This window comes from Colossoma macropomum, unplaced genomic scaffold (genome assembly GCF_904425465.1).
Source record: "Colossoma macropomum unplaced genomic scaffold, Colossoma_macropomum, whole genome shotgun sequence".
NCBI lineage: Eukaryota > Metazoa > Chordata > Actinopteri > Characiformes > Serrasalmidae > Colossoma > Colossoma macropomum.
Window position 1 is genome coordinate 49,408 of NW_023496052.1, and position 23,740 is coordinate 73,147.

The following is a 23,740-nucleotide window of genomic DNA, read 5'->3' on the forward strand; positions in this document are numbered from 1 at the left end:
TTTTCTGACATTGTTCCATTTTACATAATGTTATTAATAATTTCTTATCCATTCCTCTCTGTCTGCAGGCTGAATAAGAGCAGTATTACAGAGGAAGGCTGTGCTGTTCTATCATCAGCTCTTTGTTCAAATCCTTCACACCTGATAGAGCTGGATCTGAGTGAGAATCCAGTATTAAACGATGGAGTGATGAAGCTCTGTGAAATGTTGAAGAATCCTAAATCTGTGCTAGAGAAGCTACAGTGAGATCATTTATATTCTTAAGCTCAGTATCAGCATTGACTGAAAGTTCATACTGACATTCATTATTGTTTATCAGATTATTTTTGCTGTTTTTATATATTTGTAGCAATGAAGCCTTAGCTATTGAGCTTTTTGTGTGAAAAACACTGTAGAAGGAAATACACCCATAAGCATTGATTATTAAATATAAAATAACTATAGCAATATTTTCGTTGATGGAAATACAGTATGAAGTTCTGAACAGCTGAGAAGATCTAAAGCAGAAATTGGCTCTCATGATTTTTGACGTTTGGTCATGTGATGCAGAGACCTACTTGTGTTGAGAACGTGCTAACTCTTCATTAAATCAAATTATTATTCAGGAGGATTTTATGTGCTTCATCTATACTTTCTTTTAGTCTTGTTTTGATGCTAAAGTGCAAATTTTGTCTGCTGTCTAGTCTTTCATTCTGCAGTATAACAGAGAAAGGATATGCTGCTCTGGCATCAGCTTTGAAATCAAACCCCTCATCACACCTGATAGAGCTGGACCTCAGTGGGAATGATCCTGGAGATACAGGAGTAAAGAAGCTCATTGATCTACTAGATGATCCAAACAGTAACCTGAAGAAACTGAGGTAGATAATTTAAGAAATGTAGATGTTGTGAGCTTGTAAATTTCAATAAAATATTTATTTTACAGAACATTTGTGGTACATTTACTGATGTAGATATGACTTCTAGAATAGTCAGGATTTTTGTAATAAAATCACTCTGAGAAAAATATATCTAATGTTCTGGTTTAGTGATTACTGAACCATTTGTTTATATGTTAAATGCATGGCTTAGAGCTTTAAAGTTAGTTTTGTTTCATTTATTCTCATGTTCAGATCTGAGCTGTTATCAGGAAGTCTGTCTCTAATAACAGCCCAACTGCTTGGGTCTGGATATTTTTTTTATCCCATTTAGCATTTATTTTTTAGGAAATAAAGCTATTTTTAAAATTCAGTATGCCATTTTAAAATTTTAATTAGTTTCTGAACCATCATTTTCTTTCACATTTTAATATTTCAATAAAGTTGGCATTTACTTACCTTTTGGAAAATAATAGGTAAATGAATCATTATTATTTTTAATAACCATTATGGAAAAAATGAATCTGTGTTGCTTTGTCTACAGGCTGTTAAAAAATTCCATTGCAGAGGAAGCCTGTCATTTTCTGACTAAAGTTCTAGGAATAAACCCCTTACTGCTGAGAGAGCTGGATCTGAGTGGGAAAATACAAGGAGATGCAGAAATGAAGAAGATTTCTGATCTACTGGAGGATTCACACTGCAGACCTATCAAACTTCTGTATGTAGCAAATTGTGTTTGAATTTTAATTTATTCTTTAAAAAATATGAAAAGTGAAAGGATTATTATAGTTTGATATTTTTGTCATGTGGTTTACACTGTGCTAATTTACCAATAACTTTTCTTTTGGTATTTTTATCATTGATGTTTCTTGACATTAACTTTAGTCTACCATCCCTCTCTGTCTGCAGGCTGAATAAGAGCAGTATTACAGAGGAAGGCTGTGCTGCTCTATCATCAGCTCTTTGTTCAAATCCTTCACACCTGATAGAGCTGGATCTGCGTGAGAATAAACTAGGAAACTCTGGAGTGATGAAGATCTGTGAAATGTTGAAGAATCCTAAATTTGTGCTACAGAAGCTACAGTGAGATCATTTATATTCCTAAGCTCAGTATCAGCATAGGCTAAAAGTTCATACTGACATTCATTATTGTTTATCAGATTATTTTATTATTTTTATTTATTTGTATTCATAAAGCTTTAGCTATTGAGCTTTTTGTGTAAAAGACACTGTAGAAGGAAAATGCACCCACAAGCATAGATTAACAAGTGTAAAATAATTATATCAGCAATTTTTGTGATAGAAATACAGTATGAAGTTCTGAATATCTCAGAAATTCGAAAGCAGAAATTGGCTCTCGCGATTTTTGACATAGTTGGTCATGTGATGCAGAAACCTACTTGTGTGAAGGACTTCCTAACTCTACAATAAATTAATTTGTTATTCAGTAGGATTTTATTTGCTTCAATGTTTTGCTTCATGTACACTTTCTTTTAGTCTTGTTTTGATGCTAAAGTTCACATTTTCTCTGCTGTCTAGACTTTCATTCTGCAGTATAACAGAGGAAGGATATGCTGCTCTGGCATCAGCTTTGAAGTCAAACCCCTCATCACACCTGATAGAGCTGGATCTCATTGGGAACAATCCTGGAGATACAGGAGTGAAGAAGCTCATTGATCTACTTGATGATACAAACAGTAACCTGAAGAAACTGAGGTATTTTATTGATCACTTCTAGAACAGTCAGGATTTTTGTAATAAAATCACTCTGAAAAAAATATTTCTAAAGTTCCAGTTAAGTGCTTATTGAATCATTTATTTATACATTAAATGCATGGCTTAAAGCTTTAAAGATAGTTTTATTTCATATATTCTTATGTTCAGATCTGAGCTATTTTGAGGAAGTCTGTCTCTAATGAAAGTTCCACTGCTTGGTTCTGAATATTTTCTATCCCTTTCAGCATTTAGTGTTTTGCAACAATTAGCAATTTAAAAAAATCAGAATGTTGTTTTAAAACTTTAATTTGTTTTTCAACCATCAATTTCTTCTATAGTGTAATATTTAACTAAAAAATATTTTCTTAAACTATTGGACATAAATAAGTAAATAAATCATCCTTATTATTAATAATATTTTCCAGAATTAAGAGTCTATGTTGCTTTGTCTACAGGCTATTGAAGAGTTCTACTGCAGAGCAAGCCTGTGATTCTCTGACTAAAGCTCTAGGAATAAACCCCTTATTGCTTAAAAAGCTGGATCTGAGTGGGAAAATACAAGGAGATGCAGAAATGAAGAAGATCTCTGATCTACTGGAGGATTCACACTTCAGACCTAACAGACTTATGTATGAACTAACTCCATTTGGATTGTAAATTGATGTTTTAAAAATAAAATAATAATAATAATAGGAAAGGTGAAAAGTTTATTAGCATTGTTATTTTGTCACATGTGGAGTACACAGGGTTAATTACAAAAACACATTTACTTTAGTCACTTTCATGAATGAGGTTTCCTTAAATTAATGTTTCTCCATCACGTCTCTCTGTCTGCAGGATGAATAAGTGCAGTATTACAGAGGAAGGCTGTGCTGCTCTATTTTCAGCTCTTTGTTCAAATCCTTCACACCTGTTAGAGCTTGATCTGAGTGAGAATAAACTAGGAAACTCTGGAGTGAATCAGATCTGTACTCTACTGAACAATCATCGCTGTAAACTGCTGAGACTGGGGTAAGTTCTAATTGATATACACTAAAAAGGAATAAAGAAATACCTAAATATCTTAATAGTGGGTTCACAGATCAAATAAATGACATATAAAAATAAAAAGAAACTTTATCATTGAATTATAAAACTGCTAACTAATGTTTTCCTTGAAGTCTTTCATGGTGCAGTATAACAGAGGAAGGATATGGTATCCTAGCATCAGCTCTGAAATCAAACCCCTCATCACACCTGATAGAGCTGGATCTGAGAGGGAACGATCCTGGAGAAACAGGAGTGAAGAATCTCACTGATTTACTAGAGGATGGAAACTGTGAACTAAAGACAATTAAGTGAGAAATTTCTACTTTAAAATACTTTACAAAACATTGTTAAAATATGAATTTGTAAATTTCATTGCGCATAATATGACATGGTTTTGAAAGAATAATAATTTTGTCTGTCATTTCAGGCTGCTAAACAGTTCTACTGCAGAGGAAGCCTGTGTTTCTCTGACTAAAGTTCTAGGAATAAACCCCTTACTGCTGAGAGAGCTGGATCTGAGTGGGAAAATACAAGGAGATTCAGAAATGAAGAAGATCTCTGATCTACTAGAGGATTCACACTGCAGAACTCAGAGACTGAAGTATGTATTACAATTTTATTAATTTTATTAATTTTCATATGCATCTAAAAACTATTTTCAACATTTTATATATTACTGTCAGTTCCTTTTATCTCCACCAGATAATCAAAATTAAAATTATTTTAGAATACTATTGCCAGCAGATAACAGATATGTAATTTTTTAAAAATAAACTGTATTCATGTGTGTGTTATGATTCACATGCATATTTCCACTTTTTCTGACATTGTTCCATTTTACATAATGTTATTAATAATTTCTTAACCATTCCTCTCTGTCTGCAGGCTGAATAGGAGCAGTATTACAGAGGAAGGCTGTGCTGTTCTATCATCAGCTCTTTGTTCAAATCCTTCACACCTGATAGAGCTGGATCTGAGTGAGAATCCAGTATTATATGATGGAGTGATGAAGATCTGTGAAATGTTGAAGAATCCTAAATCTCTGCTAGAGAAGCTACAGTGAGATCATTTATATTCCTAAGCTCAGTATCAGCATTGACCGAAAGTTCATACTGACATTCATTATTGTTTATCAGATTATTTTTGTTGTTTTTATATATTTGTATTCATGAAGCCTTAGCTATTGAGCTTTTTGTGTGAAAAACACTGTAGAAGGAAATACACCCATAAGCATGGATTATTAAATATAAAATAATTATAGCAATATTTTCGTTGATGGAAATACAGTATGAAGTTCTGAACAGCTGAGAAGATCTAAAGCAGAAATTGGCTCTCATGATTTTTGACGTTTGGTCATGTGATGCAGAGGCCTACTTGTGTTGAGAATGTGCTAACTCTTCATTAAATCAAATTATTATTCAGGAGGATTTTATGTGCTTCATCTATATTTTCTTTTAGTCTTGTTTTGATGCTAAAGTGCAAATTATGTCTGCTGTCTAGTCTTTCATTCTGCAGTATAACAGAGGAAGGATATGCTGCTCTGGCATCAGCTTTGAAATCAAACCCATCATCACACCTGATAGAGCTGGACCTCAGTGGGAATGATCCTGGAGATACAGGAGTGAAGAAGCTCATTGATCTACTAGATGATCCAAACAGTAACCTGAAGAAATTGAGGTAGATAGTTTAAGAAATGTAGATGTTGTGAGCTTGTAAATTTCAATAAAATATTTATTTTACAGAACACTTGTGGTACATTTATTGATGTGGAAATCACTTCTAGAATAGTCAGGATTTTTGTAATAAAATCACTCTGAGAAAAATATTTCTAATGTTCTGGTTTAGTGATTACTGAACCATTTGTTTATATGTTAAATGCATGGCTTAGAGCTTTAAAATTAGTTTTGTTTCATCTATTCTTATGTTCAGATCTGAGCTGTTATCAGGAGGTCTGTCTCTAATAACCGCCCAACTGCTTGGGTCTGGATATTTTTTTTATCCCATTTAGCATTTATTATTTAGGAAATGAAGCTATTTTTAAAATTCAGTATGCCATTTTAAAATTTTAATTAGTTTCTGAACCATCATTTTCTTTCACATTTTAATATTTCACTAAAGTTGGCATTTGCTTACTCTTTTGGAAAATAATAGGTTAATGAATCATTATTATTTTTAATAACCATTATAAAAAAAATGAATCTGTGTTGCTTTGTCTACAGGTTGTTAAAAAATTCCATTGCAGAGGAAGCCTGTGGTTGTCTGACTAAAGTTCTAGGAATAAACCCCTTACTGCTGAGAGAGCTGGATCTGAGTGGGAAAATACAAGGAGATGCAGAAATGAAGAAGATTTCTGATCTACTGGAGGATTCACACTGCAGACCTATCAAACTTTTGTATGTAGCAAATTGTGTTTGAATTTTAATTTATTCGTTTAAAAAATATTTGAAAAGTGAAATGATCATTATAATTTGATATTTTTGTCATGTGGTTTACACTGTGCTAATTTAACAATAACTTTCCTTTTGGTATTTTTATCATTGATGTTTCTTGACATTAACTTTAGTCTACCATCCCTCTCTGTCTGCAGGCTGAATAAGAGCAGTATTACAGAGGAAGGCTGTGCTGTTCTATCATCAGCTCTTTGTTCAAATCCTTCACACCTGATAGAGCTGGATCTGAGTGAGAATCCAGTATTATATGATGGAGTGATGAAGATCTGTGAAATGTTGAAGAATCCTAAATCTCTGCTAGAGAAGCTACAGTGAGATCATTTATATTCCTAAGCTCAGTATCAGCATTGACCGAAAGTTCATACTGACATTCATTATTGTTTATCAGATTATTTTTGTTGTTTTTATATATTTGTATTCATGAAGCCTTAGCTATTGAGCTTTTTGTGTGAAAAACACTGTAGAAGGAAATACACCCATAAGCATGGATTATTAAATATAAAATAATTATAGCAATATTTTCGTTGATGGAAATACAGTATGAAGTTCTGAACAGCTGAGAAGATCTAAAGCAGAAATTGGCTCTCATGATTTTTGACGTTTGGTCATGTGATGCAGAGGCCTACTTGTGTTGAGAATGTGCTAACTCTTCATTAAATCAAATTATTATTCAGGAGGATTTTATGTGCTTCATCTATATTTTCTTTTAGTCTTGTTTTGATGCTAAAGTGGAAGTTTTCTCTGGTGTCTAGTCTTTCATTCTGCAGTATAACAGAGGAAGGATATGCTGCTTTGGCAGTAGCTTTGAAATCAAACTCCTCATCACACCTGATAGAGCTGGATCTCAGTGGGAACGATCCTGGAGATACTGGAGTGAAGATGCTCATTGATCTATTTGATGATCCAAACAGTAACCTGAAGAAACTGAGGTAGATAGTTTAAGAAATGTAGATATTGTGAGCTTGTAAATTTTCAATAAATTATTCATTTTACAGAACATTTGTAGTACATTCATTGATATAGAAATCACTTCTAGAACAGTCAGGATTTTTGTAATAAAATCACTCTGAGAAAAATATTTCTAAAGTTCTGATTTAGCGCTTATTGAGCCATTTATTTATATGTTAAATGCACAGCTTAGACCTTTAAAGATAGTTTTGTTTCATATATTCTCATGGTCAGATCTGAGCTGTTATCAGGAGGTCTGTATCCAATGAAAGACCCACTACTTGGTTCTGGATTTTTTTTTATTCCATTTAGCATTCATTATTTTGTAAAAATAAGCTTTTAAAAATGCAGAATGCTTTATTTTTCAATCATCAATATCTTCAAAATTTTAATGTTTTACTAAAGTTGGAATTACTTACACCTTTGGAAAATAAAGGTAAATGAATGATAATTATTAATATTAAAAATAATCATTATTAGAAAAATGAATCTATGTGCTTTGTCTACAGGTTGTTAAAGAGTTCAACTGCAGAGGAAGCCTGTGATTCTCTGACTAAAGTTCTAGGAATAAACCCCTTACTGCTGAGACAGCTGGATCTGAGTGGGAAAATACAAGGAGATTCAGAAATGAAGAAGATCTCTGATCTACTGGAGGATTCACACTGCAGACCTAACAAACTTCGGTATATAGCTATTTGTTTTTAATTTCAATATATTGTTCAAAGAAATATGAAAAGTGAAATGATTATTATACTTTGATATTTTTGTCATATTGGTTACACTGTGCTAATTTAAAAATAACTTTTAATTTCGTAATTTTTATCAGTGATGTTTCTTGACATTAACTTTTGTCCCCATGCTTCTTTGTCTGCAGGCTGAATAAGTGCAGTATTACAAAGGAAGGCTGTGCTGCTCTATCATCAGCTCTTTGTTCAAATCCTTCACACCTGAGAGAGCTGGATCTGAGCGAGAATAAACTAGGAAACTCTGGAGTGAAGAAGATCTGTGAAATGTTGAAGAATCCTATATCTGTTCTAAAGAAGCTAGAGTGAGATCATTTATATTCCTATGCTCGGTATCAGCATATGGTGAATTTTTCTACTGACACTCATTATTGTTTATCAGATTATTTTTATTATTTTTATAATTTGTATTCATGAAGCCTTAGCTATTGAGCTTTTTGTGTAAAACACACTATATAAGGACAATGCACCCACAAGCATAAAGACATAAATATAAAATAATTATATCAGCATTTTCCATGATAGAAATACAGTATGAAGTTCTGAACAGCTGAGAAGATCTAAAGCAGAAATTGTCTCTCATGATTTTTGACATGGTTGGTCATATGATGCAGAGGACTTCATGTGTTGGGACTTCCTATCTCTGCATTAAATTAAATTATTATTCAGTTGGATTTTATATGCTTCATATGTACTTTCATCTAGTTTTATTTTCATGCTAAAGTGCACCTTTTCTCTGCTGTCTAGACTTTCATCCTGCAGTATAACAAAGAAAGGATATGCTGATCTGGCAATAGCTTTGAAATCAAACCCCTCATCACACCTGATAGAGCTGGATCTCAGTGGAAATGATCCTGGAGATACAGGAGTGAAGAAGCTCACTGATCTACTAGATGATCCAAACAGTAACCTGAAGGAACTGAGGTAGATAGTTTAAGAAATGTAGATATTGTGAGCTTGTAAATTCCAGTAAAATATTTATTTTACAGAACATTTGTAGTACATTTACTGATGTAGAAATCACTTCTAGAACAGTCAGGATGTTTGTAATAAAATCACTCTGAGAAAAATATTTCTAATGTTCTTATTTAGCACTTACTGAACAATTTGTTTATATGTTAAATGCATGGCTTAGAGTTTTAAAGTTAGTTTTGTTTCATATATTCTTGTCTTCACATCTGAAGTATTATCTGGAGGTCTGTCTCTAATAAAGTGCTCACTGCTTGGTTCTTGATATATTCTATCTAACAATTAGCAATTTAAAAAATTCAGAATGTTGTTTTAAAACTTTAATTTGTTTTTCAATCAGCAATTTCTTCTATACTGTAATATTTAACAAAAAATACATTCTTTTACACTCTTGGACATAAATAAGTAAATAAATCATTCTTATTATTAATAACAATTTTCAGAATTATGTGTCTGTGTTGCTTTGTCTACAGGCTATTGAAGAATTCTACTGCTGAGCAAGCCTGTGATTCTCTGACTAAAGTTCTAGGAATAAACCCCTTATTGCTGAAAGAGCTGGATCTGAGTGGGAAAATACAAGGAGATTCAGGAATAAAGAAGATCTCTTATCTACTGAAGGATTCACACTGCAGACCTAACAAACTTCTGTATGAACTAACTCCATTTGGATTTTAATTTGTTGTTTTAAAAATAAAATAATAATAATAATAATAATAATAATAATAATAATAATAATAGGAAAGGTGAAAAGTTTAGTATGAATTGTTATTTTGTTATATGTGGATTACACAGGATTAATTTAAAAATACATTTACTTTAGTCACTTTCATGAGTGAGGTTTCCTTAAATTAATGTTTCTCCATCATGTCTCTCTGTCTGCAGGATGAATAAGTGCAGTATTACAGAGAAAGGCTGTGCTGCTCTATCCTCAGCTCTTTGTTCAAATCCTTCACACCTGTTAGAGCTGGATCTGAGTGAGAATAAACTAGGAAACTCTGGAGTGAATCAGATCTGTACTCTACTGAACAATCATCGCTGTAAACTGCTGAGACTGGGGTAAGTTCTAATTGATATACACTAAAAAGGAATAAAGAAATACCTAAATATCTTAATAGTGGGTTCACAGATCAAATAAATGACATATAAAAATAAAAAGAAACTTTATCATTGAATTATAAAACTGCTAACTAATGTTTTCCTTGAAGTCTTTCATGGTGCAGTATAACAGAGGAAGGATATGGTATCCTAGCATCAGCTCTGAAATCAAACCCCTCATCACACCTGATAGAGCTGGATCTGAGAGGGAACAATCCTGGAGAAACAGGAGTGAAGAATCTGACTGATTTACTAGAGGATGGAAACTGTGAATTGAAGACAATTAAGTGAGAAATTTCTACTTTACAATACTTTACAAAACATTGTTAAAATAAGAATTTGCAAATTTCATTGTGCATGACATGACATAGTTTTGAAAGAATAATAATTTTATCTGTCATTTCAGGCTGCTAAACAGTTCTACTGCAGAGGAAGCCTGTAAATCTCTGACTAAGGCTTTAGGCACAAACCCCTTACTGCTGAAAGAGCTGGATCTGAGTGGGAAAATACAAGGAGATTTAGAAATAATGAAGATCTCTGATCTACTAGAGGATTCACACTGCAGAACTCAGATACTGAAGTATGTAGTATAATGTTTTCATATGCATCTAAAATGCATTCAGTATTTCATATATTAATGTTAGTTCCTTTTACCTCCACCAGACTCATATTAAAATCATTTTAGAATACTATTGCCAGCATATAACAGATATGTATTTTTTTTTAATAAACTGTATTTATGTGTATGTTATGAGACATATGCAAATTTCCACTTTTTCTGGCATTGTTCCATTTTACATAATGTTATTAATAATTTCTTCTCCATTTCTCTCTGTCTGCAGGCTGAATAAGAGCAGTATTACAGAGGAAGGCTGTGCTGCTGTATCATCAGCTCTTTGTTCAAATCCTTCACACCTGATAGAGCTGGATCTGAGTGAGAATAAAATAGGAAGCTCTGGAGTGATGAAGCTCTGTGAAATGTTGAAGAATCCTAAATCTGTGCTACGGAAGCTACAGTGAGATCATTTATATTCCTGAGCTCAAGTTCATACTGACACTCATTATTGTTTATCAGATTGTTTTTTGCTGTTTTTATATATTTGTAGTTATGAAGTTTTAGCTATTGAGATGTTCATGTGAAAGACACTGTAGAAGGAAAGTCCACCCATAAGCATGGATTATTAAATATAAAATCACTATAGCAACATTTTCGTTGATGGAAATACAGTATGAAGTTCTGATCAGCTCAGAAGACCTAAAGCAGAAATTGGGTCTCATGAGTTTTGACGTTTGGTCATGTGATGCAGAGGCCTACTTGTGTTGAGGACTTTCTCACTTTTTGTTAAATCAAACTATTATTCAGTAGGATTTAATGTGGTTCATATATACTTTCTTTTAGTCTTGTTTTGATGCTAAAGTACACTTTTTCTGTGCTGTATAGTCTTTCATTCTGTAGTGTAATAGAGGATGGATATGCTGCTCTGGCATCAGCTTTGAAGTCAAACCCCTCATCACACCTGATAGAGCTGGATCTCAGTGGGAACGATCCTGGAGATACAGGAGTGAAGAAGCTCATTGATCTACTAGATGATCCAAACAGTAACCTGAAGAAACTGAGGTAGATAGTTTAAGAAATGTAGATATTGTGAGCTTGTAAATTCCAATAACATATTTATTTTACCGAACATTTGTAGTACACTTATTGATGTAGAAATCACTTCGACAATAGTCAGGATTTTTGTAATAAAATCACTCTGAGAAAAATATTTCTAAAGTTCTGATTTAGTGCTTATTGAACCATTTGTTTATATGTTAAATGCATGGCTTAGAGTTTTAAAGTTAATTTTGTTTCATTTATTCTTATGTTCAGATCCGAGCTGTTATCAGGAAGTCTGTCTCTAATAACAGCCCAACTGCTTGGTTCTGGATATTTTTTTTTTAGCATTTATTATTTAAGAAATGAAGCTATGTTTAAAATTTGGAATGCTATTTTAAAATTTTAATTCATTTTTGAAACATCAGTTTCTTTCACATTTCATATTTCACTAAAGTTGGCCTTTACTTACACTTTTGGAAAATAATAGGTAATTGAATCATTATTACTAATAACCATTACGAGAAAAATGAATCTGTGTTGCTTCGTCTACAGGTTGTTAAACAATTCAATTGCAGAGGAAGCCTGTGGTTGTCTGACTAAAGTTCTAGGAATAAACCCCTTACTGCTGACAGAGCTGGATCTGAGTGGAAAAATGCAAGGAGATTCAGAACTGAAGAAGATTTCTGATCTACTGGAGGATTCACACTGCAGACCTATCAAACTTCTGTATGTAGCAAATTGTGTTTGAATTTCAATTTATTCTTTAAAAAAATATGAAAAGTTAAATGATTATTATACTTTGATATTTTTGTCATATTGGTTACACTGTGCAAATTTAAAAATAACTTTCCTTTTGGTAATTTTTAACAGTAGTGTTTCTTGACATTAACTTTAGTCTACCATCCCTCTCTTTCTGCAGGCTGAATAAGAGCAGTATTACAGAGGAAGGCTGTGCTGTTCTATCATCAGCACTTTGTTCAAATCCTTCACACCTGATAGAGCTGGATCTGAGTGAGAATAAACTAGGAAACTCTGGAGTGAAGAAGATCTGTGAAATGTTGAAGAATCCTACATTTGTGCTACAGAAGCTACAGTGAGATCATTTATATTCCTAAGCTCAGTATCAGCATTGACCGAAAGTTCATACTGACATTCATTATTGTTTTATTATTTTTATATATTTGTATTCATGAAGCCTTAGCTATTGAGCTTTTTGTGTAAAAGACACTGTAGAAGGAAAGTGCACCCATAAGCATAGATTAACAAATGTAATATAATTATATCAGCATTTTCCATGATAGAAATAAAGTATGAAGTTCTGAACAGCTCAGAAGATCTAAAGCAGAAATTGGCTCTCACGATTTTTGACATGGTTGATCATGTGATGCAGAGGCCTACTTGTGTGAAGGACTTCCTGACTCTACAAGAACTTAATTTGTTATTCAGTAGGATTTTATTTGCTTCAATGTTTTGCTTCATGTGCACTTTCTTTTAGTCTTGTTCTGATGCTAAAGTTCACATTTTCTCTGCTGTCTAGACTTTCATTCTGCAGTATAACAGAGGAAGGATATGCTGCTCTGGCATCAGCTTTGAAGTCAAACCCCTCATCACACCTGACAGAGCTGGATCTCAGTGGGAACAATCCTGGAGATACAGGAGTGAAGAAGCTCATTGATCTACTAGATGATCCAAACAGTAACCTGAAGAAACTGAGGTAGATAGTTTAAGAAATGTAGATGTTGTAAGATGTATGTAATTTCAGTAACATTTACTTTACAAAACATTTGTAGTACATTTATTGATGTAGTAATCACTTCTAGAACAGTCAGGATTTTTGTAATAAAATCACTCTGAGAAAAATATTTCTAATGTTCTTATTTAGCGCTTATTGAACAATTTGTTTATATGTTAAATGCATGGCTTAGAGTTTTAAAGTTAGTTTTGTTTCATATATTCTTACCTTCACCTCTGAGGTATTATCAGGAGGTCTGTCTCTAATAAAGGGCGCACTGCTTGGTTCTAGATATTTTCTATCTAACAATTAGCAATTTTAAAAATTCAGAATGTTGTTTTAAAACTTTAATTTGTTTTTCAATCATGAATTTCTTCTATACTGTAATATTTAACTAAAAAATACATTCCCTTACACTCTTGGACATAAATAAGTAAATAAATCATTCTTATTATTAATAATAATTATCAGAATTATGTGTCTGTGTTGCTTTGTCTACAGGCTATTGAAGAATTCTACTGCTGAGGAAGCCTGTGATTCTCTGACTAAAGTTCTAGGAATAAACCCCTTATTGCTGAAAGAGCTGGATCTGAGTGGGAAAATACAAGGAGATTCAGGAATAAAGAAGATCTCTAATCTACTGGAGGATTCACACTGCAGACTTAACAAACTTCTGTATGAACTAACTCCATTTGGATTTTAATTTGTTGTTTTAAAAATAAAATAATAATAATAATAATAATAATAATAGGAAAGGTGAAAAGTTTAGTATGAATTGTTATTTTGTCATATGTGGATTACACAGGGTTAATTTAAAAATACATTTACTTTAGTCACTTTCATGAGTGAAGTTTCCGTAAATTAACGTTTCTCCATCATGTCTCTCTGTCTGCAGCATGAATAAATGCAGTATTACAGAGGAAGGCTGTGCTGCTCTATTTTCAGCTCTTTGTTCAAATCCTTCACACCTGTTAGAGCTGGATCTGAGTGAGAATAAACTAGGAAACTCTGGAATGAATCAGATCTGTACTCTACTGAACAATCATTGCTGTAAACTGCTGAGACTGGGGTGAGTTCTAATTGATACACACTAAAAAGGAATAAAGAAATACTTAAATGTCTTCACAGTGATTTCACAGATCAAATAAATGGCATTTAAAAATAAAAAGAAACTTTATCATGTATTTATAACACTGCTAACATATGTTCTCTTTGAAGTCTTTCATGGTGCAGTATAACAGAGGAAGGATATGGTATCCTAGCATCAGCTCTGAAATCAAACCCCTCATCACACCTGATAGAGCTGGATCTGAGAGGGAACGATCCTGGAGAAACAGGAGTGAAGAATCTGACTGATTTACTAGAGGATGGAAACTGTGAACTGAAGACAATTAAGTGAGAAATTTCTACTTTACAATACTTTACAAAACATTGTTAAAATAAGAATTTGTAAATTTCATTACGCATGACATGACATGGTTTTGAAAAAGTAATAATTTTATCTGTCATTTCAGGCTGTTAAACAGTTCTACTGCAGAGGAAGCCTGTAAATCTCTGACTAAAGCTTTAGGCACAAACCCCTTACTGCTGAGAGAGCTGGATCTGAGTGGGAAAATACAAGGGGATTTAGAAATAATGAAGATCTCTGATCTACTAGAGGATTCACACTGCAGAACTCAGATACTGAAGTCTGTAGTATAATTTTTTCATATGCATCTAAAATGCATTCAGTATTTTATATATTATATATATATTTTTAAATAAACTGTATTCATGTGTATGTTACGAGTCGTATGCAAATTTCCACTTTTTCTGGCATTGTTCCATTTTACATAATGTTATTAAAAATTTCTTCTCCATTTCTCTCTGTCTGCAGGCTGAATAAGAGCAGTATTACAGAGGAAGGCTGTGCTGCTCTATCATCAGCTCTTTGTTCAAATCCTTCACACCTGATAGAGCTGGATCTGAGTGAGAATAAAATAGGAAGCTCTGGAGTGATGAAGCTCTGTGAAATGTTGAAGAATCCTAAATCTGTGCTACAGAAGCTACAGTGAGATCATTTATATTCCTGAGCTCAAGTTCATACTGACACTCCTTATTGTTTATCAGATTGTTTTTTGCTGTTTTTATATATTTGTAGTTATGAAGCTTTAGCTATTGAGATGTTCATGTGAAAGACACTGTAGAAGGAAAGTCCACCCATAAGCATGGATTATTAAATATAAAATCACTATAGCAACATTTCTGTTGATGGAAATACAGTGTGAAGTTCTGATCAGCTCAGAAGACCTAAAGCAGAAATTGGGTCTCATGAGTTTTGACGTTTGGTCATGTGATGCAGAGGCCTACTTGTGTTGAGGACTTTCTCACTTTTTGTTAAATCAAGCTATTATTCAGTAGGATTTAATGTGGTTCATATATACTTTCTTTTAGTCTTGTTTTGATGCTAAAGTACACTTTTTCTGTGCTGTATAGTCTTTCATTCTGTAGTGTAATAGAGGATGGATATGCTGCTCTGGCATCAGCTTTGAAGTCAAACCCCTCATCACACCTGATAGAGCTGGATCTCAGTGGGAACGATCCTGGAGATACAGGAGTGAAGAAGCTCATTGATCTACTAGATGATCCAAACAGTAACCTGAAGAAACTGAGGTAGATAGTTTAAGAAATGTAGATATTGTGAGCTTGTAAATTCCAATAACATATTTATTTTACCGAACATTTGTAGTACACTTATTGATGTAGAAATCACTTCGACAATAGTCAGGATTTTTGTAATAAAATCACTCTGAGAAAAATATTTCTAAAGTTCTGATTTAGTGCTTATTGAACCATTTGTTTATATGTTAAATGCATGGCTTAGAGTTTTAAAGTTAATTTTGTTTCATTTATTCTTATGTTCAGATCCGAGCTGTTATCAGGAAGTCTGTCTCTAATAACAGCCCAACTGCTTGGTTCTGGATATTTTTTTTATCCCATTTAGCATTTATTATTTAGGAAATGAAGCTATGTTTAAAATTCGGAATGTTATTTTAAAATTTTAATTCATTTTTGAAACATCAGTTTCTTTCACATTTCATATTTCACTAAAGTTGGCCTTTACTTACAATTTTGGAAAAAAATAGGTAAATGAATCATTATTATTACTAATAACCATTACGAGAAAAATGAATCTGTGTTGCTTCGTCTACAGGTTGTTAAACAATTCAATTGCAGAGGAAGCCTGTGGTTGTCTGACTAAAGTTCTAGGAATAAACCCCTTACTGCTGACAGAGCTGGATCTGAGTGGGAAAATGCAAGGAGATTCAGAACTGAAGAAGATTTCTGATCTACTGGAGGATTCACACTGCAGACCTATCAAACTTCTGTATGTAGCAAATTGTGTTTGAATTTCAATTTATTCTTTAAAAAAATATGAAAAGTGAGATGATTATTATACTTTGATATTTTTGTCATATTGGTTACACTGTGCCAATTTAAAAATAACTTTCCTTTTGGTAATTTTTAACAGTAGTGTTTCTTGACATTAACTTTAGTCTACCATCCCTCTCTTTCTGCAGGCTGAATAAGAGCAGTATTACAGAGGAAGGCTGTGCTGTTCTATCATCAGCACTTTGTTCAAATCCTTCACACCTGATAGAGTTGGGTCTGAGTGAGAATAAACTAGGAAACTCTGGAGTGATGAAGATCTGTGAAATGTTGAAGAATCCTAAATTTGTGCTACAGAAGCTACAGTGAGATCATTTATATTCCTAAGCTCAGTATCAGCATTGACCGAAAGTTCATACTGACATTCGTTATTGTTTTATTATTTTTATATATTTGTATTCATGAAGCCTTAGCTATTGAGCTTTTTGTGTAAAGGACACTGTAGAAGGAAAGTGCACCCACAAGCATAGATTAACAAATGTAATATAATTATATCAGCATTTTCCATGATAGAAATAAAGTATGAAGTTCTGAACAGCTCAGAAGATCTAAAGCAGAAATTGGCTCTCACGATTTTTGACATGGTTGATCATGTGATGCAGAGGCCTACTTGTGTGAAGGACTTCCTGACTCTACAAGAACTTAATTTGTTATTCAGTAGGATTTTATTTGCTTCAATGTTTTGCTTCATGTGCACTTTCTTTTAGTCTTGTTTTGATGCTAAAGTTCACATTTTCTCTGCTGTCTAGACTTTCATTCTGCAGTATAACAGAGGAAGGATATGCTGCTCTGGCATCAGCTTTGAAGTCAAACCCCTCATCACACCTGATAGAGCTGGATCTCAGTGGGAACAATCCTGGAGATACAGGAGTGAAGAAGCTCATTGATCTACTAGATGATCCAAACAGTAACCTGAAGAAACTGAGGTAGATAGTTTAAGAAATGTAGATGTTGTAAGATGTATGTAATTTCAGTAACATTTACTTTACAAAACATTTGTAGTACATTTATTGATGTAGTAATCACTTCTAGAACAGTCAGGATTTTTGTAATAAAATCACTCTGAGAAAAATATTTCTAATGTTCTTATTTAGCGCTTATTGAACAATTTGTTTATATGTTAAATGCATGGCTTAGAGTTTTAAAGTTAGTTTTGTTTCATATATTCTTACCTTCACCTCTGAGGTATTATCAGGAGGTCTGTCTCTAATAAAGGGCTCACTGCTTGGTTCTAGATATTTTCTATCTAACAATTAGCCATTTTAAAAATGCAGAATGTTGTTTTAAAACTTTAATTTGTTTTTCAATCATGAATTTCTTCTATACTGTAATATTTAACTAAAAAATACATTCCCTTACACTCTTGGACATAAATGAGTAAATAAATCATTCTTATTATTAATAATAATTATCAGAATTATGTGTCTGTGTTGCTTTGTCTACAGGCTATTGAAGAATTCTACTGCTGAGGAAGCCTGTGATTCTCTGACTAAAGTTCTAGGAATAAACCCCTTATTGCTGAAAGAGCTGGATCTGAGTGGGAAAATACAAGGAGATTCAGGAATAAAGAAGATCTCTAATCTACTGGAGGATTCACACTGCAGACTTAACAAACTTCTGTATGAACTAACTCCATTTGGATTTTAATTTGTTGTTTTAAAAATAAAATAATCATAATAATAATAATAGGAAAGGTGAAAAGTTTAGTATGAATTGTTATTTTGTCATATGTGGATTACACAGGGTTAATTTAAAAATACATTTACTTTAGTCACTTTCATGAGTGAAGTTTCCGTAAATTAACGTTTCTCCATCATGTCTCTCTGTCTGCAGCATGAATAAATGCAGTATTACAGAGGAAGGCTGTGCTGCTCTATTTTCAGCTCTTTGTTCAAATCCTTCACACCTGTTAGAGCTGGATCTGAGTGAGAATAAACTAGGAAACTCTGGAATGAATCAGATCTGTACTCTACTGAACAATCATTGCTGTAAACTGCTGAGACTGGGGTGAGTTCTAATTGATACACACTAAAAAGGAATAAAGAAATACTTAAATGTCTTCACAGTGATTTCACAGATCAAATAAATGGCATTTAAAAATAAAAAGAAACTTTATCATGTATTTATAACACTGCTAACATATGTTCTCTTTGAAGTCTTTCATGGTGCAGTATAACAGAGGAAGGATATGGTATCCTAGCATCAGCTCTGAAATCAAACCCCTCATCACACCTGATAGAGCTGGATCTGAGAGGGAACGATCCTGGAGAAACAGGAGTGAAGAATCTGACTGATTTACTAGAGGATGGAAACTGTGAACTGAAGACAATTAAGTGAGAAATTTCTACTTTACAATACTTTACAAAACATTGTTAAAATAAGAATTTGTAAATTTCATTACGCATGACATGACATGGTTTTGAAAAAGTAATAATTTTATCTGTCATTTCAGGCTGTTAAACAGTTCTACTGCAGAGGAAGCCTGTAAATCTCTGACTAAAGCTTTAGGCACAAACCCCTTACTGCTGAAAGAGCTGGATCTGAGTGGGAAAATACAAGGAGATTTAGAAATAATGAAGATCTCTGATCTACTAGAGGATTCACACTGCAGAACTCAGATACTGAAGTCTGTAGTATAATTTTTTCATATGCATCTAAAATGCATTCAGTATTTTATATATTATATATATTTTTTAAATAAACTGTATTCATGTGTATGTTACGAGTCATATGCAAATTTCCACTTTTTCTGGCATTGTTCCATTTTACATAATGTTATTAAAAACTTCTTCTCCATTTCTCTCTGTCTGTAGGCTGAATAAGAGCAGTATTACAGAGGAAGGCTGTGCTGCTCTATCATCAGCTCTTTGTTCAAATCCTTCACACCTGATAGAGCTGGATCTGAGTGAGAATAAAATAGGAAGCTCTGGAGTGATGAAGCTCTGTGAAATGTTGAAGAATCCTAAATCTGTGCTACAGAAGCTACAGTGAGATCATTTATATTCCTGAGCTCAAGTTCATACTGACACTCCTTATTGTTTATCAGATTGTTTTTTGCTGTTTTTATATATTTGTAGTTATGAAGCTTTAGCTATTGAGATGTTCATGTGAAAGACACTGTAGAAGCAAAGTCCACCCATAAGCATGGATTATTAAATATAAAATCACTATAGCAACATTTCCGTTGATGGAAATACAGTATGAAGTTCTGATCAGCTCAGAAGACCTAAAGCAGAAATTGGGTCTCATGAGTTTTGACGTTTGGTCATGTGATGCAGAGGCCTACTTGTGTTGAGGACTTTCTCACTTTTTGTTAAATCAAGCTATTATTCAGTAGGATTTAATGTGGTTCATATATACTTTCTTTTAGTCTTGTTTTGATGCTAAAGTACACTTTTTCTGTGCTGTATAGTCTTTCATTCTGTAGTGTAATAGAGGATGGATATGCTGCTCTGGCATCAGCTTTGAAGTCAAACCCCTCATCACACCTGATAGAGCTGGATCTCAGTGGGAACGATCCTGGAGATACAGGAGTGAAGAAGCTCATTGATCTACTAGATGATCCAAACAGTAACCTGAAGAAACTGAGGTAGATAGTTTAAGAAATGTAGATATTGTGAGCTTGTAAATTCCAATAACATATTTATTTTACCGAACATTTGTAGTACACTTATTGATGTAGAAATCACTTCGACAATAGTCAGGATTTTTGTAATAAAATCACTCTGAGAAAAATATTTCTAAAGTTCTGATTTAGTGCTTATTGAACCATTTGTTTATATGTTAAATGCATGGCTTAGAGTTTTAAAGTTAATTTTGTTTCATTTATTCTTATGTTCAGATCCGAGCTGTTATCAGGAAGTCTGTCTCTAATAACAGCCCAACTGCTTGGTTCTGGATATTTTTTTTATCCCATTTAGCATTTATTATTTAGGAAATGAAGCTATGTTTAAAATTCGGAATGTTATTTTAAAATTTTAATTCATTTTTGAAACATCAGTTTCTTTCACATTTCATATTTCACTAAAGTTGGCCTTTACTTACACTTTTGGAAAAAAATAGGTAAATGAATCATTATTATTACTAATAACCATTACGAGAAAAATGAATCTGTGTTGCTTTGTCTACAGGTTGTTAAACAATTCAATTGCAGAGGAAGCCTGTGGTTGTCTGACTAAAGTTCTAGGAATAAACCCCTTACTGCTGACAGAGCTGGATCTGAGTGGGAAAATGCAAGGAGATTCAGAACTGAAGAAGATTTCTGATCTACTGGAGGATTCACACTGCAGACCTATCAAACTTCTGTATGTAGCAAATTGTGTTTGAATTTCAATTTATTCTTTAAAAAAATATGAAAAGTGAGATGATTATTATACTTTGATATTTTTGTCATATTGGTTACACTGTGCCAATTTAAAAATAACTTTCCTTTTGGTAATTTTTAACAGTAGTGTTTCTTGACATTAACTTTAGTCTACCATCCCTCTCTTTCTGCAGGCTGAATAAGAGCAGTATTACAGAGGAAGGCTGTGCTGTTCTATCATCAGCACTTTGTTCAAATCCTTCACACCTGATAGAGTTGGGTCTGAGTGAGAATAAACTAGGAAACTCTGGAGTGATGAAGATCTGTGAAATGTTGAAGAATCCTAAATTTGTGCTACAGAAGCTACAGTGAGATCATTTATATTCCTAAGCTCAGTATCAGCATTGACCGAAAGTTCATACTGACATTCGTTATTGTTTTATTATTTTTATATATTTGTATTCATGAAGCCTTAGCTATTGAGCTTTTTGTGTAAAAGACACTGTAGAAGGAAAGTGCACCCACAAGCATAGATTAACAAATGTAATATAATTATATCAGCATTTTCCATGATAGAAATAAAGTATGAAGTTCTGAACAGCTCAGAAGATCTAAAGCAGAAATTGGCTCTCACGATTTTTGACATGGTTGATCATGTGATGCAGAGGCCTACTTGTGTGAAGGACTTCCTGACTCTACAAGAACTTAATTTGTTATTCAGTAGGATTTTATTTGCTTCAATGTTTTGCTTCATGTGCACTTTCTTTTAGTCTTGTTCTGATGCTAAAGTTCACATTTTCTCTGCTGTCTAGACTTTCATTCTGCAGTATAACAGAGGAAGGATATGCTGCTCTGGCATCAGCTTTGAAGTCAAACCCCTCATCACACCTGATAGAGCTGGATCTCAGTGGGAACAATCCTGGAGATACAGGAGTGAAGAAGCTCATTGATCTACTAGATGATCCAAACAGTAACCTGAAGAAACTGAGGTAGATAGTTTAAGAAATGTAGATGTTGTAAGATGTATGTAATTTCAGTAACATTTACTTTACAAAACATTTGTAGTACATTTATTGATGTAGTAATCACTTCTAGAACAGTCAGGATTTTTGTAATAAAATCACTCTGAGAAAAATATTTCTAATGTTCTTATTTAGCGCTTATTGAACAATTTGTTTATATGTTAAATGCATGGCTTAGAGTTTTAAAGTTAGTTTTGTTTCATATATTCTTACCTTCACCTCTGAGGTATTATCAGGAGGTCTGTCTCTAATAAAGGGCTCACTGCTTGGTTCTAGATATTTTCTATCTAACAATTAGCAATTTTAAAAATGCAGAATGTTGTTTTAAAACTTTAATTTGTTTTTCAATCATGAATTTCTTCTATACTGTAATATTTAACTAAAAAATACATTCCCTTACACTCTTGGACATAAATGAGTAAATAAATCATTCTTATTATTAATAATAATTATCAGAATTATGTGTCTGTGTTGCTTTGTCTACAGGCTATTGAAGAATTCTACTGCTGAGGAAGCCTGTGATTCTCTGACTAAAGTTCTAGGAATAAACCCCTTATTGCTGAAAGAGCTGGATCTGAGTGGGAAAATACAAGGAGATTCAGGAATAAAGAAGATCTCTAATCTACTGGAGGATTCACACTGCAGACTTAACAAACTTCTGTATGAACTAACTCCATTTGGATTTTAATTTGTTGTTTTAAAAATAAAATAATCATAATAATAATAATAATAGGAAAGGTGAAAAGTTTAGTATGAATTGTTATTTTGTCATATGTGGATTACACAGGGTTAATTTAAAAATACATTTACTTTAGTCACTTTCATGAGTGAAGTTTCCGTAAATTAACGTTTCTCCATCATGTCTCTCTGTCTGCAGCATGAATAAATGCAGTATTACAGAGGAAGGCTGTGCTGCTCTATTTTCAGCTCTTTGTTCAAATCCTTCACACCTGTTAGAGCTGGATCTGAGTGAGAATAAACTAGGAAACTCTGGAATGAATCAGATCTGTACTCTACTGAACAATCATTGCTGTAAACTGCTGAGACTGGGGTGAGTTCTAATTGATACACACTAAAAAGGAATAAAGAAATACTTAAATGTCTTCACAGTGATTTCACAGATCAAATAAATGGCATTTAAAAATAAAAAGAAACTTTATCATGTATTTATAACACTGCTAACATATGTTCTCTTTGAAGTCTTTCATGGTGCAGTATAACAGAGGAAGGATATGGTATCCTAGCATCAGCTCTGAAATCAAACCCCTCATCACACCTGATAGAGCTGGATCTGAGAGGGAACGATCCTGGAGAAACAGGAGTGAAGAATCTGACTGATTTACTAGAGGATGGAAACTGTGAACTGAAGACAATTAAGTGAGAAATTTCTACTTTACAATACTTTACAAAACATTGTTAAAATAAGAATTTGTAAATTTCATTACGCATGACATGACATGGTTTTGAAAAAGTAATAATTTTATCTGTCATTTCAGGCTGTTAAACAGTTCTACTGCAGAGGAAGCCTGTAAATCTCTGACTAAAGCTTTAGGCACAAACCCCTTACTGCTGAAAGAGCTGGATCTGAGTGGGAAAATACAAGGAGATTTAGAAATAATGAAGATCTCTGATCTACTAGAGGATTCACACTGCAGACCTCAGATACTGAAGTCTGTAGTATAATTTTTTCATATGCATCTAAAATGCATTCAGTATTTTATATATTATATATATTTTTTAAATAAACTGTATTCATGTGTATGTTACGAGTCATATGCAAATTTCCACTTTTTCTGGCATTGTTCCATTTTACATAATGTTATTAATAATTTCTTCTCCATTTCTCTCTG

The 23,740-nt window shown here is 33.1% G+C and overlaps 1 protein-coding gene across 2 annotated transcripts in view; it reads left to right on the top strand.

Moving 5' to 3' along the window:
- LOC118804664 overlaps window positions 1–23,740 on the top strand; it is a 96,973-nt gene that overhangs the window by 30,213 nt on the left and 43,020 nt on the right. The window contains exons 10-57 of one of the 2 annotated variants that reach the window (XM_036565236.1): window positions 69–242; window positions 684–860; window positions 1,402–1,575; window positions 1,767–1,940; window positions 2,397–2,573; window positions 3,029–3,202; window positions 3,411–3,584; window positions 3,734–3,910; window positions 4,030–4,203; window positions 4,488–4,661; window positions 5,103–5,279; window positions 5,822–5,995; window positions 6,190–6,363; window positions 6,805–6,981; window positions 7,510–7,683; window positions 7,875–8,048; window positions 8,491–8,667; window positions 9,186–9,359; window positions 9,595–9,768; window positions 9,918–10,094; window positions 10,214–10,387; window positions 10,650–10,823; window positions 11,249–11,425; window positions 11,957–12,130; window positions 12,324–12,497; window positions 12,942–13,118; window positions 13,638–13,811; window positions 14,032–14,205; window positions 14,355–14,531; window positions 14,651–14,824; window positions 15,013–15,186; window positions 15,612–15,788; window positions 16,330–16,503; window positions 16,697–16,870; window positions 17,315–17,491; window positions 18,011–18,184; window positions 18,399–18,572; window positions 18,722–18,898; window positions 19,018–19,191; window positions 19,379–19,552; window positions 19,978–20,154; window positions 20,696–20,869; window positions 21,063–21,236; window positions 21,681–21,857; window positions 22,377–22,550; window positions 22,768–22,941; window positions 23,091–23,267; window positions 23,387–23,560. In XM_036565236.1, the coding sequence (XP_036421129.1) occupies window positions 69–242; window positions 684–860; window positions 1,402–1,575; window positions 1,767–1,940; window positions 2,397–2,573; window positions 3,029–3,202; window positions 3,411–3,584; window positions 3,734–3,910; window positions 4,030–4,203; window positions 4,488–4,661; window positions 5,103–5,279; window positions 5,822–5,995; window positions 6,190–6,363; window positions 6,805–6,981; window positions 7,510–7,683; window positions 7,875–8,048; window positions 8,491–8,667; window positions 9,186–9,359; window positions 9,595–9,768; window positions 9,918–10,094; window positions 10,214–10,387; window positions 10,650–10,823; window positions 11,249–11,425; window positions 11,957–12,130; window positions 12,324–12,497; window positions 12,942–13,118; window positions 13,638–13,811; window positions 14,032–14,205; window positions 14,355–14,531; window positions 14,651–14,824; window positions 15,013–15,186; window positions 15,612–15,788; window positions 16,330–16,503; window positions 16,697–16,870; window positions 17,315–17,491; window positions 18,011–18,184; window positions 18,399–18,572; window positions 18,722–18,898; window positions 19,018–19,191; window positions 19,379–19,552; window positions 19,978–20,154; window positions 20,696–20,869; window positions 21,063–21,236; window positions 21,681–21,857; window positions 22,377–22,550; window positions 22,768–22,941; window positions 23,091–23,267; window positions 23,387–23,560 (8,400 nt within the window). Of the gene's footprint in view, window positions 1–68; window positions 243–683; window positions 861–1,401; window positions 1,576–1,766; window positions 1,941–2,396; window positions 2,574–3,028; window positions 3,203–3,410; window positions 3,585–3,733; window positions 3,911–4,029; window positions 4,204–4,487; window positions 4,662–5,102; window positions 5,280–5,821; window positions 5,996–6,189; window positions 6,364–6,804; window positions 6,982–7,509; window positions 7,684–7,874; window positions 8,049–8,490; window positions 8,668–9,185; window positions 9,360–9,594; window positions 9,769–9,917; window positions 10,095–10,213; window positions 10,388–10,649; window positions 10,824–11,248; window positions 11,426–11,956; window positions 12,131–12,323; window positions 12,498–12,941; window positions 13,119–13,637; window positions 13,812–14,031; window positions 14,206–14,354; window positions 14,532–14,650; window positions 14,825–15,012; window positions 15,187–15,611; window positions 15,789–16,329; window positions 16,504–16,696; window positions 16,871–17,314; window positions 17,492–18,010; window positions 18,185–18,398; window positions 18,573–18,721; window positions 18,899–19,017; window positions 19,192–19,378; window positions 19,553–19,977; window positions 20,155–20,695; window positions 20,870–21,062; window positions 21,237–21,680; window positions 21,858–22,376; window positions 22,551–22,767; window positions 22,942–23,090; window positions 23,268–23,386; window positions 23,561–23,740 lie in introns of those variants that run through there. The other variant, XM_036565235.1, reaches the window with a different exon arrangement.